This window comes from Rhinatrema bivittatum, chromosome 14 (assembly GCF_901001135.1).
Source record: "Rhinatrema bivittatum chromosome 14, aRhiBiv1.1, whole genome shotgun sequence".
NCBI lineage: Eukaryota > Metazoa > Chordata > Amphibia > Gymnophiona > Rhinatrematidae > Rhinatrema > Rhinatrema bivittatum.
The window spans coordinates 48,656,674-48,673,528 of record NC_042628.1 but is presented as its reverse complement, the minus strand read 5'-3'; the positions used below and the strand labels follow the sequence as shown (position 1 = coordinate 48,673,528).

Here is a 16,855-nt window from a genome sequence, read left to right as displayed (position 1 = left end):
TTCTCCCGATACCTCGAACCGCCGAAGAGAGCTTCCTCTGGTGGATGGACACCAACCACTTGGTACGGGGGGTATCTCTGGAAGTTCCAGACTGGGTAGTAGTCACCATGGATGCCAGCCTCTCGGGCTGGAGAGCGGTATGTCAGTCGAGATCTCTGCAGGGACTGTGGACGAAAGCTCAAGCATGATGGCCGATCAACCAGCTAGAGACCAGAGTGGTCCAATTAGCACTGCAGGACTTCCTTCCCCTGGTCCGCCAGCGGGCGGTCAGAATCGACAGCCGTGTTTCGCAGACCTACTCAACCTGGCGGAGTACGGACCCTTACGCCTTGGTCATCCTCCACGCCTGCTCCAGCAAGGGCCAATATTTTTCGATGAGGCATCTTGCTTCTGTCTTGCGGCTTGGCTTTTGAGAGGCACAGGTTGAGGCGCGTAGTTATCCGGAGGCTGGGATTTCGACATTGCTCAAGGCACGTAAGACGTCCACTTCCGTCGCCTATGTCCGAGTGTGGAAAGTCTTTGAGACATGTTGCACGTTGCATACCATACATCCGACCCACGCTTCGGTTGCACAGATCCTATCATTCTTATAGGCAGGCCTGGAGAAGGGTCTAGCTTACAATTCTCTGCGGGTCCAGGTTGCTGCTTTGGGAGCTTTGCTCCGCCGCGCTCTCCCCTCATCCGAATGTAGTCCATTTCCTTTAGGGGGTGAAACACTTGAAGCCACCACTGCAGGCTCCTTGCCCTTCTTGGAGTCTCAACATCGTGCTTCGTATTCTCGCCGGACCTCCTTTCGAGCCTCTACGTAACTCTACCCTCAAGGATCTCACCCTCAAGATGACCTTCTTGGTGGCGATTAGTTCGGCACGTTGCATTTTGGAGCTGCAGGCCTTATCTTGTAGGAAACCGTATCTCAGATTCACCGACACGGGTGTCATTTTGCGTACGGTACCCTCCTTTCTACCCAAGGTGGTTTTGACCTTTCACTTTAATCAGACAGTGGAATTACCTTCCTTTTCTTCGGATGTCTCTCGGGACCTAAACAAGCTTGATGTTAAGGGCTGTCTGATGCGTTACCTGGAGGTCACCAATGAGTTCCGTCTCTCGGACCACCTGTTTGTCCTTTGGTCGGGACCTAAGAAAGGATGTATGGCCTCTAAGACTACAATCACTCGCTGGCTGAAAGACGTGATTGCCGCAGCATACATTGGCGCAGGGCAAAAGCCTCCTATGGGAGTCAAGACCCACTCGCTTCGATCTCAATCTACGTCTTGGGCGGAAAGTCTTTCGGTTTCCTCGCAGGAGATCTGCAGAGCAGCCACTTGGAAGTCTCTCCATACATTTGCTCGACACTATCGTCTGGATGTCCGGGCGTCGAACTTTGGTTACTTTGGCAACAGAGTCATTCGAGCAGGGCTATCTACGGCCCACCCTTAGGGAAGCTTTGGTACATCCCACCGTCTGGACTGATCCTGATACGTACAGGGAAAAGAAAATTATTCCTTACCTGCTAATTTTCGTTCCTGTAGTACCAAGGATCAGTCCAGACGCCCTCCCTATCTCTTGGGGGTCTGTCAGGGAAGCCTCTGCTCGACTTTAGTTCGGTTTTATTGCTGAACTCCCTGTGGCTACGGGGAGGTATCTTCTTACAGTTCTGTTCGCAAGTTGCAGTTGGGACACTAGTTTTTCCCGATTTGGTTCGAATTTATGATAGGTTTATTCAAGTTTGTTCACTTGATCCCTCCGTCTCTTCTCTTTTTGGCTTTGTTAATCTAGTTACTGAGCAAGGAGACCAGGGATATGGGCTTATGTAGCACCTTCCCCAGAAGTTTTGGTCTGACTCCCTCTGCTAGACGGGGGACATAACCCACCGTCTGGATTGATCATAAGAACATAAGAAAATGCCATACTGGGTCAGACCAAGGGTCCATCAAGCCCAGCATCCTGTTTCCAACAGTGGCCAATCCAGGCCATAAGAACCTGGCAAGTACCCAAAAACTAAGTCTATTCCATGTTACCATTGCTAATGGCAGTGGCTATTCTCTAAGTGAACTTAATAGCAGGTAATGGACTTCTCCTCCAAGAACTTATCCAATCCTTTTTTAAACACAGCTATACTAACTGCACGAACCACATTCTCTGGCAACAAATTCCAGAGTTTAATTGTGCGTTGAGTAAAAAAGAACTTTCTCCGATTAGTTTTAAATGTGCCCCATGCTAACTTCATGGAGTGTCCCCTAGTCTTTCTACTATCCGAAAGTGTAAATAACCGATTCACATCTATCTGTTCTAGACCTCTCATGATTTTAAACACCTCTATCATATCCCCCCCTCAGTCGTCTCTTCTCCAAGCTGAAAAGATCCTTGGTACTACAGGAACGAAAATTAGCAGGTAAGGAATAATTTTCTTTTCCTCTCATCTCTGTGCTCGGTGCACCCAGCCAACATTTATTCCCCGTCTCCAAGGCAGTTTAAGGACATGGGCAGCCTAGTGGGTTGAGCAGTCTTTCTTGGACAAGGCCTTGCTCTCAGGCTTTTCCCTATGCATTGCATGGTAGGCTGCAGTAGTGTTTTCGCACATTTTGCTGCGTGTTAGGCTGTCCTCTTCAGAACACTCGGTTTGTGCTAGTGCATCCAGTTTTTGGACGCTTGGTTGGATGCCTGCTTGGATGTTCAGTTGGTAGAAGCATCTAATTTAGGCGCTCGCTTTTTCTGATCATACAATCTGGGTGGCATTGAGGGCACTCCTCAAAGGCACAAGGTTATATATTTAAATTTTGGATGCTTAGATTTTGGGTGCCTATTTTTTACAGCGCAAATTCAGCTGGACGCACACCTTCAGTCGCCTGATAAGTATACTGACGTTCTGATGGCGCCTATAGCTAAGAAACCTAAGCGCCTTACCCTCTGTGCTGCTTGTCATATTTGGGCATCTCAGCCTGGCGTTCCCTCTAACTTGTGCCAGCACTGCTTAGAGGCTCAGGGACAATTGCCTTTGTCTGATTTTACTAAGCCCAGATCTTCCCAGCCTAATGAGGGCCTGGGTAAAGTCATGTCAGAAGGGGCACCTGACCTCATACCTCCCTTAACTTGGTTCTTCAGTGGGTTAAGTTAGTTCAGTGGGAGGTGGAAGACTCCATGCCAAAACCAGGAGACACCTGTCCTGTGCCCACTGAACTAACTTAACATAAAAGAATAATACAGCATGGGCTGTGTTATTCTTTTACGTTTCCACTTCAATAAAGGATTTGAAAAAGACCGAGGCATCTATTCTCTTTGTATTTCCTAACGGCTTTTATAGATCGCCTATCTTTGTGCTTCTTGGGACTATCCTTTCTTCAGACACAGTCTTCAGCCACGACCAATCTTGAGAGATCAGAGTCGCAGGTGGTAACCTCCCACACTCCTGGTACTGCAGCTGGTCTTCCTGTTGGGGATCCGGATGGCACGGATGATGAAGCCAATCCTTACTCCCTGGAAGATGGGGAAATTCCACTGGGATTGGACCAGTATAGAACTATTGCGGTTCTTTCATACAGAAGAGTTACCGGCTCTGATTTCACAGACATTAAAGATGCTGGGAGTCCCTGGGGCTGAATCCATGTCTGAGCCAAAGAAGAATCCCATTTTGATTTCTTTGCGTAAAGCTGCTTCTTTTTCCCTGTTGCGGAGGCCATTCAAGAATTGATTGATCTTGAGTGGGGCACCCCAGAGGTTAATTTCAAAGGGGGACGAATCTTGGAAGGCCTGAACCCCCTGGATGCAGTGGCAAGAGAACGGTTGCGTTTTCCGAAAATGACCGCACTGGTGTGTACTGTCTCAAAGTGGACGACTATCCCCATGGAGGGAGGAGCGGCCTTGAAGGATGCGCACGATACAAAGATTGAGGCCATCCTTAAGTAAGCTTTTGAAGCAGTGGCAATGACTTTGCAGATAATTTCTTGTTGTCCCCTAGTGACTCACTCCTGTTTGCTTCTCTCTCAGGAGGTCGATGAATCTGGTGTGAATTCCCAGGCGGTAATGGAGCCAGCAGGTGTTTTTTTGGCGGATACGGGCTGCAGTTTGGTCTGCACCTCAGCCAGTGTGGTGACTTCAGTAATAGCAGCCAGGTGTCTGTTATGGATGAGAAATTGGTAGACTGATGCGACCTCCAAGGCTAACCATAAGAAGTTGCCCTTTAAAGCTTGCACTTGTTTGGGAGCGAGTTGGAGAAAATGGCCAATAAGTGGTTGCAGGAAGATAAGAAGCAGATGCTGTGCCCCTTTAGCATGAGAGGTTGTGCTAGGGAATCTAAGCATTTTTGATCCTACAGAGGAGCAGCCTTTCAGAGAACTCAACCTTTCATTAGGTCTCAATCCTTTTCATCCCAGGCAGCCCAGACAAGGCACAAGCTCGGGTAGTGGAACCCCCAAAGCCTCCCAATGAATGTGTGCCAACCCACACCCGGGAACAAGAGATAGGGGGGTTGCCTCTCTCTCTTTTATCAGAGATGGATCGCGATCATGTCAGACCGGTGGTTCTTGGAGGTGATACGAGATGGATATGCGCTGGAGTTTCACAGTGTTCCTTGAAACATATTCATGGTGTCTCCTTGCCACTCCCCTCAGAAGAGGCAGGCAGTGGAGTGTACATTTATTTTGTTGTGCCCAAGAAGGAGAGGATCTGTTCAATAGATCCCTAGAAACGGGAGTGGTGCCGAGTGATTGGAGAAGAGCGGTGGTGGTCCCGCTTCACAAGAGTGGGAACAGAGAGGAGGCTGGTAACTACAGACCGGTTAGCCTCACTTCAGTGGTGGGAAAAGTAATGGAGTCACTGTTGAAAGAGAGAATAGTGAACTATCTACAGTCGGGAGAATTGATGGACCAGAGGCAGCATGGATTCACCAGAGGAAGATCCTGTCAGACAAATCTGATTGACTTTTTTGACTGGGTAACCAAGGAATTGGATAGAGGAAGAGCACTCGATATCATATACTTGGATTTCAGCAAAGCTTTTGATACGGTTCCGCACAGGAGACTGGTGAATAAAACGAGAAGCTTGGGAGTGAGTGCCGAGGTGGTGACCTGGATTGTAAATTGGTTGACAGACAGAAGACAATGTGTGATGGTAAATGGAACCTTCTCTGAAGAGAGAGCGGTTTTAAGTGGTGTACCGCAAGGATCGGTGTTGGGACCGGTCCTGTTCAATATCATTGTGAGCGACATTGCGGACGAGATAGAAGGTAAGGTTTGTCTTTTTGCGGATGACACTAAGATCTGCAACAGAGTGGACACGCCGGAAGGAGTGGAGAGAATGAGACGGGATCTAAGGAAACTGGAAGAGTGGTCGAAGATATGGCAGCTGAGATTCAATGCCAAGAAGTGCAAAGTCATGCATATGGGGAGTGGAAATCCGAATGAACTGTATTCGATGGGGGGGGAAAGGCTGATGTGCACGGAGCAGGAGAGGGACCTTGGGGTGATGGTGTCTAATGATCTGAAGTCGGCGAAACAATGCGACAAGGCGATAGCTAAAGCCAGAAGAATGCTGGGCTGCATAGAGAGAGGAATATCGAGTAAGAAAAGGGAAGTGATTATTCCCTTGTACAGGTCCTTGGTGAGACCTCACCTGGAGTACTGTGTTCAGTTCTGGAGACCGTACCTTCAAAAAGACAAAGACAAGATGGAGGCGGTACAGAGAAGGGCGACCAGGAAGGTGGAGGATCTTCATCGGATGACGTACGAGGAGAGATTGAAGAATCTAAATATGTACACCCTGGAGGAAAGGAGGAGCAGAGGTGATATGATACAGACTTTCAGATACTTGAAAGTCTGATCAAAAGACAACGACAAACCTTTTCCGAAGGAAAAAAAACAGCAGAACCAGGGGTCACGATTTGAAGCTCCAGGGAGGAAGATTCAGAACCAATGTCAGGAAGTATTTCTTCACGGAGAGGGTGGTGGATGCCTGGAATGCCCTTCCGGAGGATGTGGTGAAGACCAAAACTGTGAAGGACTTCAAAGGGGCGTGGGATAAACACTGTGGATCCATAAAGTCAAGAGGCTGCCAATGAAGAGTGGGTGACTCGCCAGAATGATGGCTACTGCCTGGAGTCAATACCCTTATTAAATAAACATACACAGGCTTACTGTGACTCCAACATCGCTCTAAGCTTCAACAGCAAGAGGAAATGTGGAAAAAAGGATTCACACTCACAAAGAGGGGAGTAGCTGGCTTGTTACGGCGGTTACTACCCCAAATCAAATAAGCCTGATACTTCACTTTCGATGCATATACAGCATAGTTCTCTGATTCAACGGCAGGGGAGAAGAAAAACTGATACTTCACACATCCAGCAGAGCTCTCTGCTTCAACGGCAGGGGAGAAGAAAAGAGGGTTCGCACTCACAAAGCGGGGAGTAGCTGGCTTGTTACGGCGGTTACTACCCCAAACCAAATGTGCCTGATACTTCACTTTCGATGCACATCCAGCATGGCTCTCTGCTTCAACGGCATGGGAGAAGACTTATACGTCACGCATATCCAGCATAGCTCCCTGCTTCAACGGCAGGGGAGAAGGAAAAACAACCAATAAGGGCTGTATAACATAGTCTGGGTAAAACAAATAAGCATGGGTGCAGCTTGCTTATTGCGGCGGCTTCTACCCCTAACTAATCAAGCTAGATATTTCACTTGGATACAGCTCCATCACTGCTCTCTACATTAAAGGTGGGGGTGGAAGGGAAATGGAACCAAGAGCTAAGAGAAACAGATAAGTATGAGAGAAAAAATGTGTGAAGCTTGCTGGGCAGACTAGATGGGCCATTTGGTCTTCTTCTGCCGTCATTTCTATGTTTCTATTTTCGTCCCATCCTAGATTTCAGAGGGGTCAACCATCATTTGTGGGTGACTCATTTTCAAATGGAGACTTTGCGCTCAGTGATAATGGTTGTGCAGTCGGGAGAGTTTCTGACCTTGGATCTGTCTGAAACGTACCTGCATATTCTCATCCAGCTAGGCACCAATGTTTTCTGCGTTTTGTGGTTTTGGGATGTTGTTATCAGTTTTGAATGCTACCTTTGGTCTAGCCACCTCACCCAAGTTTATAGTGTTGGTGGTGGTGGCAGAAGTGAGAGAGGATGGTATTCTGGTACACCCGCATTTTGATGACTGACTGATTCGAGCTAAGACTGTAGAAGAGAGCCTCCTGGTGTCGCGCAAGATGATCTCCTTTTTGCGGGAGCTCGGTTGGGTGGTGAACCTGGCTAAGAGCAATCTTAAGTCATTCAGTCACTGGAGTATCTCGATGTTTGGTTTGAAGAAGGGCAGGGTTTTTCCTGCCGGAGGTCGTATTCAGAAGTTGTTGGTGCAGTTGCGTCTGTTAATGACCATAATATGCCTGACAGTGTGATCCTATCTACAAGTGCTCGGATTAATGGCAGTGTTATTGTTTGTAAGGATTTGGGTGAACTCCTGGACTCTGTGGCTGCTGACCCACGCCCACGGGGGGAAGCAGCCTGACCTGTGGCCCCCCATGAGGGGCCACAGGTCAGGCTCAGCTTTAGGACACACACACAGTTAGATCTTTTATTAAACAGTATTGATGAGCCACCAGAGGTGGCGGTAGTGAGCAGGAATGTAGCCTGGCTGGGCTTGTAGTCCCTCAGGCTCTGGAACAGCAATCCCACAATTGCTGTGCTGTATTGGAGAGAAACTGAGATCGTGAGTACAAGCAATACATGCAGGGTTCAGGAATAGAGCCTCGTTGGTGTAGTACTCACACAGCGGTCTCTCGGTATGGAGCACAGGAGCTGAAGTAAAGGCAGGCCCTCTAGGAGCGAGTATCTGGTTCCAGGGAACAGCTCTGAGAGAAGTAGATGGTAACTCATTGATTGTATAGGCAATGGGGTCTTCCAGGCAGAAGAGAAGTACAGGAAGCGAGTCCAGGAACATGGGCCCTCGAGGAGCGACCTGAAAGAGAAGAGAGAGAGGCCCCCGAGTAGCAGGTACCCCAAATAGAGTAGTCCAGTAGTGGAGGCAGAGTAGCTATGTACAGAGAGCGAATCCCATCCGTTAAGAAACCTTTGCTAACTCGACAGCTAGCAATCGCATAGGCTATTTGTATCCGGGATGTGTGACGTCATCACAGGGGGATGCCCCTGAGGTTCGTGCCAAAGAAGGTACTTGAAGCAGGGTCGCACAGCGCACGCGCCCTAAGGCAACTGGACAGCATGGCAGGAGACAGCGCCCAAGCCAGACCGGGGACGCCGAAGAGGATGGCAGGCAGATGCCACGGCAGCCAAACGTCCATCAACCGCAGGAGGAGTCACCAGAGTGGTAAGAAGGACGGAGTGGAGACGTTGGGCAGCGACAGTCATAACAGGCAGCAACCCTGGAAGTGCTCCCTGCTGTCTCGTTGGAACCCATCGTCTCAGGACTATTCGATTCGGCTCCACCTGCTGATGTGGAGGTCTACTCTCAACTACAGTGGTGGTTACAAGCAGATCATCTAAGAAAAGAGGTTCCCCTAAAATCACCGCACTGGATAGTACTTACAACAGTTGCGAGCCTCCAGGGTTGGGGAGCTCACTGTCAGGAACTGACAGCACAAATGCGCTGGAGTGCGGAAGTGTCTCTCTGTAACATCAGTCGAATCGGAAGCCCGGGCAGTCCAGTTGGCATGCTTGCAGTTCAGTGACAGGCTGCAGGGTTGAGCGGTCAGGATGATGTTAGACAATGCGAAAACAATGGCCTACATCAGTCAGCAGGGAGGAACCAAGAGCCATCAAGTGTAGCAGGAAATAGACCAACTTATGGAATGGGCAGAAGTACATCTTCAGGAGATCTCAGTCTCGCACATTGCAGAAAAAGACAATGTAAGAACAGACTTTCTCAACTGGCAGAGCCTGGACCTAGGAGAATGGGTATTGTCAGACTAGGTGTTTCAGCTGATATTGGATCCCTGGGGCCTTCCGTTTCTAGACTTGCTGGTGACTACTCGCAATGCAAAGGTTCCTCGATTCTTCAGTTGCAGGAGAGACCCAAAGTCATTGGGTCTCGATGCACTCATGCAAGAATGGATGGAGGACAAGCTGCTGTATACCTTTCCCCCGTGGACTATGTTGGGCAGAATGGTTCGGAGGGTTAAGAATCGCAGAGATTTGGTGCTTCTGGTGGCACCAGATTGTCCCAGGAGGTCATGTATGCGGATCTGCGAAGACTTCTGGTAGACTCCCCCTCCGATTACTGGTGCACGGGTATCTGTTGCGGCAGGGGCCTGTTCTTCAAGAAGATCCAACTTTATTTTGTCTTACTGTATGGCCCTTCAGAGGGCTCGCTTGCTGAAGTGTAGATATTCTACTGCGGTGATTGCCACCTTGCTACGAGCAAGAAAGTGCTCCACTTCCTTAGCCTATATGTGGGTTTGGAGAGTGAGGCTTGGTGTGAACATCGCGGGGTGCTTCCTCATTCGGTTAAGATCCTGCTCATTTTGGAATTTTTGCAGGATGGATTGAATAAAGGGTTGACTCTTAATTCCTTGAAGGTACAGGTAGCAGCTCTTGTCTGTTTCAGGGATCAGGAGAATGGTGGACTCTTGTTGGCTCAAAAAACAAAACGGAAGTCAGTCTAAGGTGGCCACAGTTGTGAAAAGAAAAAAAAACCAAGACTGATGCCTTGGAAAGTAAATTTATTATATTGGATTCAGTTTAGAAATTGTAGTTCCTGACTCTAGGCCCTAGGATCCAGCACACTGCAGGAAGCTCTGCCAGAAGCACTTGAGATAAGGGACATTACAGTGAGATTCTATGACTGGAGAATCAGACTCCCTTTCACCTATGGATCACAAAATGTGGCAAACATAGTGCAACTGGAGATGTAAATTGGTACCTGATAATGTAGTTTAACATCTTTCCGATTTATTTATCGCATTTCATGACTTGCCTTGCAGAGAAGCATGAAGTCCTTGATGTCACCCGAAGGGTACCTCCCTATTCCTCACTTCAATATCCAGATAATATAGTGATTAATACCAGCCCCTGATGCAGCCGAAAAAGCAAAACTCGGCCAGAGTTGGGCACTATGATTTCTAAACTGAATCCAATATAATAAATTTACTTTCCAAAGCATCTGTCTTTGTTTTTTCGTTCCCTTGTTGGCTCATCCATATGTGCCCCGTTTCTTGAAAGGAGTGAAGCATCTTCATCCTCCCTTGTGGTTACTGGAGCTCTTGTGGAGTGTTAATGTGGTTTTGGATTTCTTAGTGGGCCCTATGTTTCAACTGAGGCGTAACCTTTCCTTGCAGTTGCTGACATTGAAAACGGTGCTTCTTATGGTGATTTGTTCTGTGCATAGAATATCCGAGCTGCAGGCCTAGTCTTGCCAGGATTCATTCCTTCGAGTGACTCCAGGGATGATACAGCTGCGTACTGTTCTTCCTTTTTGCCAAAAGTGGTCTCAGATATTTCCCTGCCATCTTTAGATAGGGAAAGAGATGCGGAGGAATATCTCCTGTTTCAACCCTTGGATGTCGAGACTTATCGTGAGGTATCTGAAGGTTGCTAAACCTTTCCGGAAGATGGATCGTTTGTCCTCCATGGTGGAGGTAAACAGGGCGAGCTGGTTTTGTGGGCTCAGTAGCTTGCTGGATTAAGGAGGTAGTCACAGCCGTGTATGTGGATGCTGAACAGCCGTTACCTAGTCAGGATAGGGCTCATTCCACTAGGGCTCAGGCAGTGTCGTGGGCGGTAGTTAGATTATTGTCTCCTGTCGACATTTGCCAAGCTGTGATGTGGTCCTCCTTACACACCTTTTCCAGATATTATTGTCTGGTTGTGCAGGCCCGGGAGGACACAGCCTTTGTAAGTGCGGTTTTGAGAAGATCACGGGCAGCCTCCTGCCCTATTTGGGAGTAGTTTGGGTACATCCTACAGGTTCAGAATTCTTCTATCTGGACACTAAGAAACGAGAAATGACTTCTTACCTGATAACTTCCTTTTCTTTAGACCAGACAGATAAATTCAGCTTCCCACCTTTGGTTGCCATATGATTGTGCTACGGTCATCCTGAGTGGCTACATGTTCCAGGGGTTACTGGTAAGTGTTAGTCCAGTCCCTTGACTAGTATTGATACTTTTTTTTTGTCTAAGCTCAGTGTTTCCTGTTGGCTGAGTACTGAAATAGTTATCTGTTATTAATCACGTTTTTGCTAGCCTGTTCACAGTTGGCTTTTGAGGAGAATACTGGCAGGCTGATGTCACTGCAGGGATATATATACTGCAATGTCAGCTTTGCTCTGTCTTCATCTGCTGGTAGAGATGCATAACCCACTGGTTCTGAATTCATCTGTCTGGTCTAAAGAAAAGGAAATTATCAGGTAAGTAGTAATTTCTCATTAGCAGTCATAATTTGGGACAAGGAGTCAGTTCTTGTCTGCATTATTAACTGAGTAACCTTGACTAAGTCACAGTAGCAATAGTCCATGAGCAGGAAGAATCTCTCTTGTCTATCGGTGGCTAGGTAACGTTACCTGCGTTACCAGGCCCAGATAGGAAACCCCTCTTTCTTCATCTGCCTCCCCCTTCCCCTACCAAGAAAACACCTGTATTACTGAGTGCTCCACCCCTCCCTGCTTCCAAGGGCCATAAAAGCCAAAGTCTGCGTTACTTGGAAAAATAAAAAGGAGTCTCTCCTTTTCCAGCTGGAGTTGATATAATACTATGCCTATATCACAGAGCCGGGTGGGAGGAATTCTTAAGAACATAAGAACATAAGAAAATGCCATACTGGGTCAGACCAAGGGTCCATCAAGCCCAGCATCCTGTTTCCAACAGTGGCCAATCCAGGCCATAAGAACCTGGCAAGTACTTATGTTCTTACTTGGTATCCTCACTATCTTGGGACCAGGTTAGTGACTGGATATAAGAGAGAGAGACTGACAACAGAAAAGGAGACATATATCTGCAGGGGTTGGGATGAAGTCTTAGGTGGGGGGAAAGATAACTATGCAAAGTAGGAGTGAAGCAGAAGAGAAGATGTCTTATTATCTTGACGTCTTGTGTGTGTTGAGGTAGAAAAATTGTACAGAGTAGGTTGGAATGAGCAAGTTTGTGAGAGAAGAGACATGTCATCATCTGAAAATGCATGGCAGGATCTGTGTGAGTCAGTGTGCCAAGGTGAAACCTCAGCATTGACCAAAAGTGAAAATAATGGACTGGCGGGAGAGAGTTATCATGAACAACATGAGCTGAAGAAACAGAAGAGTTAAGCAGCAGGACAATTTGGAAAAAGCAGAGTAGAAATGAGACAAAGACAGAACAGTAGAATATAAAATCAAGTTGATAGTGGGATGGCAGTAGAGGAGGATCCACCAGAGGAAACACTAAAAGTATAATGGGAAAGAAGATGAGAACCAAAATAGAACAAAGTACTGTCCAAGGGAGAAAAAAGTGTCAAGGAATAGGTGGTGATCAACAATGTCAAAAGCAACAGATAGGTCTAGGAAGATAAAGGGACTGAGTAAAGGCTAATCAGGTCATTGAAGATTTTGGCAAGGGCTGTTTCTATGGAATATAGAGGGTGAAAGCCAGACTGGAGTGGATCAAGAATCACTTGAGACGAAAGAAAATCAAGCAATGGCACTGAACAGCACATCAAGTAGTTTGGAGACGAAAAGACGGAGATGAGGATGATAGTTGGCAGGGCAGGTAGGGTCCAGTGAGGGGTTTTAAAGGAGTGGTAAGATCACAGCATGTTTGAAGGCAGCAGGAACAGTAGCAGTGAATAGACTGAGGATGTGACAGATGGAAGGGATGACTGCAGTGGAAAATGAGCTGAGGAACTGGTTGGACATGGAGTCAGAGGAACAAGTAATGAATTTGGAGGAGAAGAGAAGACGGGCAATTTTTCTCTACTTTGTCTTCAGAAAAGGAGGAAAGAAGTAGCACAAGGTAGGGGAGAGGGAATTAGAGGTGATCTGTTGGGAACTCAAGACAAATTTTGTGAATCTTGCCATGGAAGTAGTCAGCCATAGCATGGGCAAAGAGTGAAAGGGGTGGGGGAGGGAGGCAAAGGAAGACTTAAGGAGGGAATTGAGTGTAGCAAGAGATGGTGAGGGCTAGATGCGAGAGAGTTTGTCAGATGGGTATAGCACTTTTGCTTGGCAAGTGCAATAGCAGACTGGAAGGAGGTCAGCATGAATTTAAAATGTATGAAGTTGGCATGGGTACGGTATTTTAGCCAGAAATGTTCCCCAGAACGGGCACAGGAACATAGGAAGTGAATTCTAAGGGTCAGCCAAGGCTGAGTTTTGGTGCGCCTTACAGGGTGGGCAAGGGGAGGGGCGAGAATGTCTATAGCAGAGGAGAGTGTAGTTTTGTAAGAAGAAAGTGCTTCATCATCTGACTCAGGTAATGTAGTAGAGGAAAGGAGAGAGTAAGCAGTAGTGAAGAGCAGTCGTGAAGGAGGGTCGTCAGCCTGGAGATTCTGAAGGTGTTGGTGACGAGACAAGTTTGTGGGGAACGTTATCAGATGAAGAACTGAGGTGGAGAAATCTAAGACAGCAGTTGGGAAAGGAGTAGGTCAAAGCAGCAGAAAAGTCAAGTAGAATGAGTATAGTAAAGGAGCAGACGGGCAGCCATATGATGCTGAATGAACAAGGGAAGAGCAGATTCAGTAAATAAGCTATTCTGAAATCAGAATGAAAAGGATCCACTGGACCTGCGTTGGGGGACTGGAGGTTAGGCCTAAACTAATTGCTGCAGGAATTACTGGGCAGGCGAAAATGATTACTGATTACTGAACCTTTTTTTTTTTTTTTTTATTAGCTGTCAACCAGACTGAGAAAGACGTGGAAACCACAGCTATTTGATCGGGAATTACATAGTGAGATTCTCAATAAGAAATTCACTATTACAGTCACCATGAGGACGCTGGATCTCATTGACGCAGCTTATGGATTTGATTTCTACATCCTCAAGGCAAGATCTGTTTTCCTTTGGTACATGGATTTCCCCTTTTCCTCCTCACCCTGGGCTTCCCAGCATAATCAAGTCGATTTAAAAAAAAAAAAAAAAAAAAAACTTTAACAAAGTGAACATTTTTGATCTAGCAATCAGAGAGAATTTCCAGGGGCAATTAGTTTTACCAGCAGAAAGTGCTGCATAAATGAAAAGCTCTTTCAGCTGCGCAGGACAGCATGCGCTGACTGGTTGCAAGCTGTGGCAGAGAGAGAGATCTATAGTGGTGCTTCCCAACCTTTTCATGTTGCAGCATATGTGGCACAGAGACAGACAATCACTTTCCTTCCATCTCCCACCCCTTTGCCTCGCCATCGTGTGTTCCCTCTATCCTCCCCACCCACTGGCATTACCTTCTCTCCTACTCACTCCACTGACCTCACCATTTTCTTCAATACGTAAAAAAATAACCTGCATAGTAAAAAAGATCAACATCCACAAAAGATCTGTCTATAAAATCCTCAGCTAGACAAATTATAATCTGAATAAATGACCTTCATTAAGTGCCTTGAAGGACTGCACCAGTATTTCCTCCCTGTACGTACCCAGTTCAGTCCAGACTCCTGGGTTTTGTTCCCCTGCCGGCAGATGGAGACAGATAAAGTTTTATTGAAGCTGCTCTGTTACATAGTGTGTCACCTGCAGTTCATCAGTATTTTTCTCTCTCCGGCAGAGGGCAGATAGTGAAAAACCTGCAGTCTGAAACAAAAAAAAAAAAAAAAAGAAAATTGAAGGAGAAGAATTAGATTTCAAAGGGAGCCTCTCAGGGAGTTGTGAGGTCCTGGTAAGGCTATCCTCCCTGATCAAGGGGGCTGGTAACCCTTCCATTAACTTGCTGCAAATACCATGGAGCTGACACCTGGTGGTCCAGATCCCTCAGCTCACACGAGGCAGTGTTGTGACCTGCTGGTGTTCCTGTTCACTACACCACGGAGCAAGGAAGTATTTCAGTTATTTGTCTTCTCTTATTGTGATTAGTTTGGCAAAGTTTAAAAAAAAAAAAAAGGTAGTTCTTTATATCCTTTCTTTGCTGAATTGCTGTTTAGATTGGAAACCCTGGACAGGTGGCCGAGGAGTTGCAGTGCAATGGACAGGTCTCACGGCGCTGGTACTGGAGGGGAGACCTTCCTGCCCTAATCGCGCGTTCAGAGCCATGCCGTGTGCTTCGCTCTGCTGGGCCTGCGGGAAAGTCACGTTCGTGGTTCAACAAGCAAAATGTATGCACTGGTGGGGAGGTGCATCATCATGGCCTTCCCCTCGTGATAGCTTATCATCTTCAGTGCGCTGCACCAGAACTGCTCCCAGGGCCTCTCTCCCCGTCATGAGGGAGACAACAGCCATTTTGGATACTGTCAAGCGGTCGGTAACACACTCTCCTGTGGCTTCAGGGAGCCCAAGCTTTCTCCACTGTGCCTGTCCCCAGCTGCGACTGGTCCTAGGATAGATCAGGACAATTCTGATGGGGAAAATTTCCCTCTGGATGCACAACCCATGGGAGTTGGATCCTTTCAGGATCAGGATTCTGATGACTCTTGGGTTTTTTTCTTCTGAATTTGTTCTTCTGATGCACAAAGCCTTTCTGGCCAGGAAAACGTCAGGGGGCATGGTGACTCACAGCCTCGATCCCTGGGGGTATTCAAAGCACGGGTAAAATTTAGTCCTCCTAAGCGAAAGCACGCCGAGGGAATTCAGCATGTCTTGGGCCTGGCTTCAGGTTCTGGTGATCCACATGGTGATACGGATGATTCGGAGGATCTGCAGGAGGTCCCTAAGGAGGATCAGCTGCAGGACGCACCAGATTTGATTGAGAATCCACAGGAGGTTCCGGGGGATGATCCCAATGTGGTTTGTCTTTTTCTTAGTGAGGAGCTGTGGCCGTTGATTCCACAGGTTCTCCAGGATCTTGGAAGCAAGGTGCCGCAGGAAGAGTCAGACTTGGAGGGCATACATCTGCTTTTGGATGGACTAAGAGGGCCGGCTAAGGTGTTTCCCTTTCACAAATCAGTGAAGAAACTGGTGATCAGAGAGTGGGATACTCCTGAATTGTACTGAGAGTCAGAAGAGCTATGGCTAGCTCTATCCTTTACCAGAGGACACTTTGGAGTTGTTGCCTCTGCCCAAAGTGAATACTTCAGTGTTGGCCATAACCAAGAAAACTACTATTCCGCTAGCAGGCTCAGCCGCATTGAGGGATGTGCAGGATCAAAAGTTGGAGTTCCATCTCGAGGATATTTGAGGTTTGGGCTCTCGCCATAAGAGCTGCGGTGTGCAGCAGTCTGGTGGAGAGCGCAAGTCTCCAGTGGGTCCAGCAGTTGCAGGAGTCTCATCCTGTGGGGACAGCGGAGGCACAACTGGCAGACTGGAAGTGGCAATGGCTTAGGGAGCTGATGCCATTTATGATCTTATCAGGACTTCTTCACGGATTATGATGTCGGCAGAGTCCACTAGGCATCTGCTATTGTTGTGAAATTGCTCAGCGTATGTTTGGTCCAAGTTGCAGCTTGGGGCACTTCCTTTTAAAGGAAAACTGTATTTGGAGAAGACTTGGAACAAATAATGAATCATCTGGGTGAATCCAAGTTGCACAAGTTGCCGGAGGACATGCCTAAGGGTAGAAAGTTGGTACTAGCACAAGCTAGGTTTCAGGACAACAGAAGGTTTTGTCAGTCCAAGAGGTCTGGAAGTCCGCAGCAGCATCTGTCTGCTAGAGCTTTGTCCTGGGGGCAGTTCTTTTGAGGACATAGAAGGCCCACCCAGGATAATTATAGTACCAGTTCAGGAAGCACAAAGCTCTCGCAATGATGTGAGGCTGGCCCATTCTTTGGTTCCACTGTTGGAGGGTGTTTATCTCTTTTTTGAGGAG

At 47.4% G+C, this 16,855-nt stretch overlaps 1 protein-coding gene across 3 annotated transcripts in view; it reads left to right on the top strand.

The window, feature by feature from the left end:
- Nucleotides 1–16,855, top strand: part of MRPL28 (mitochondrial ribosomal protein L28) — a 64,416-nt gene that overhangs the window by 30,203 nt on the left and 17,358 nt on the right. For all 3 annotated transcript variants that reach the window (XM_029576185.1, XM_029576186.1, XM_029576187.1), the window contains exon 3: nt 13,801–13,953. In XM_029576185.1, coding sequence (XP_029432045.1) covers nt 13,801–13,953 — 153 coding nt within the window. The remainder of the gene's footprint in view (nt 1–13,800; nt 13,954–16,855) is intronic.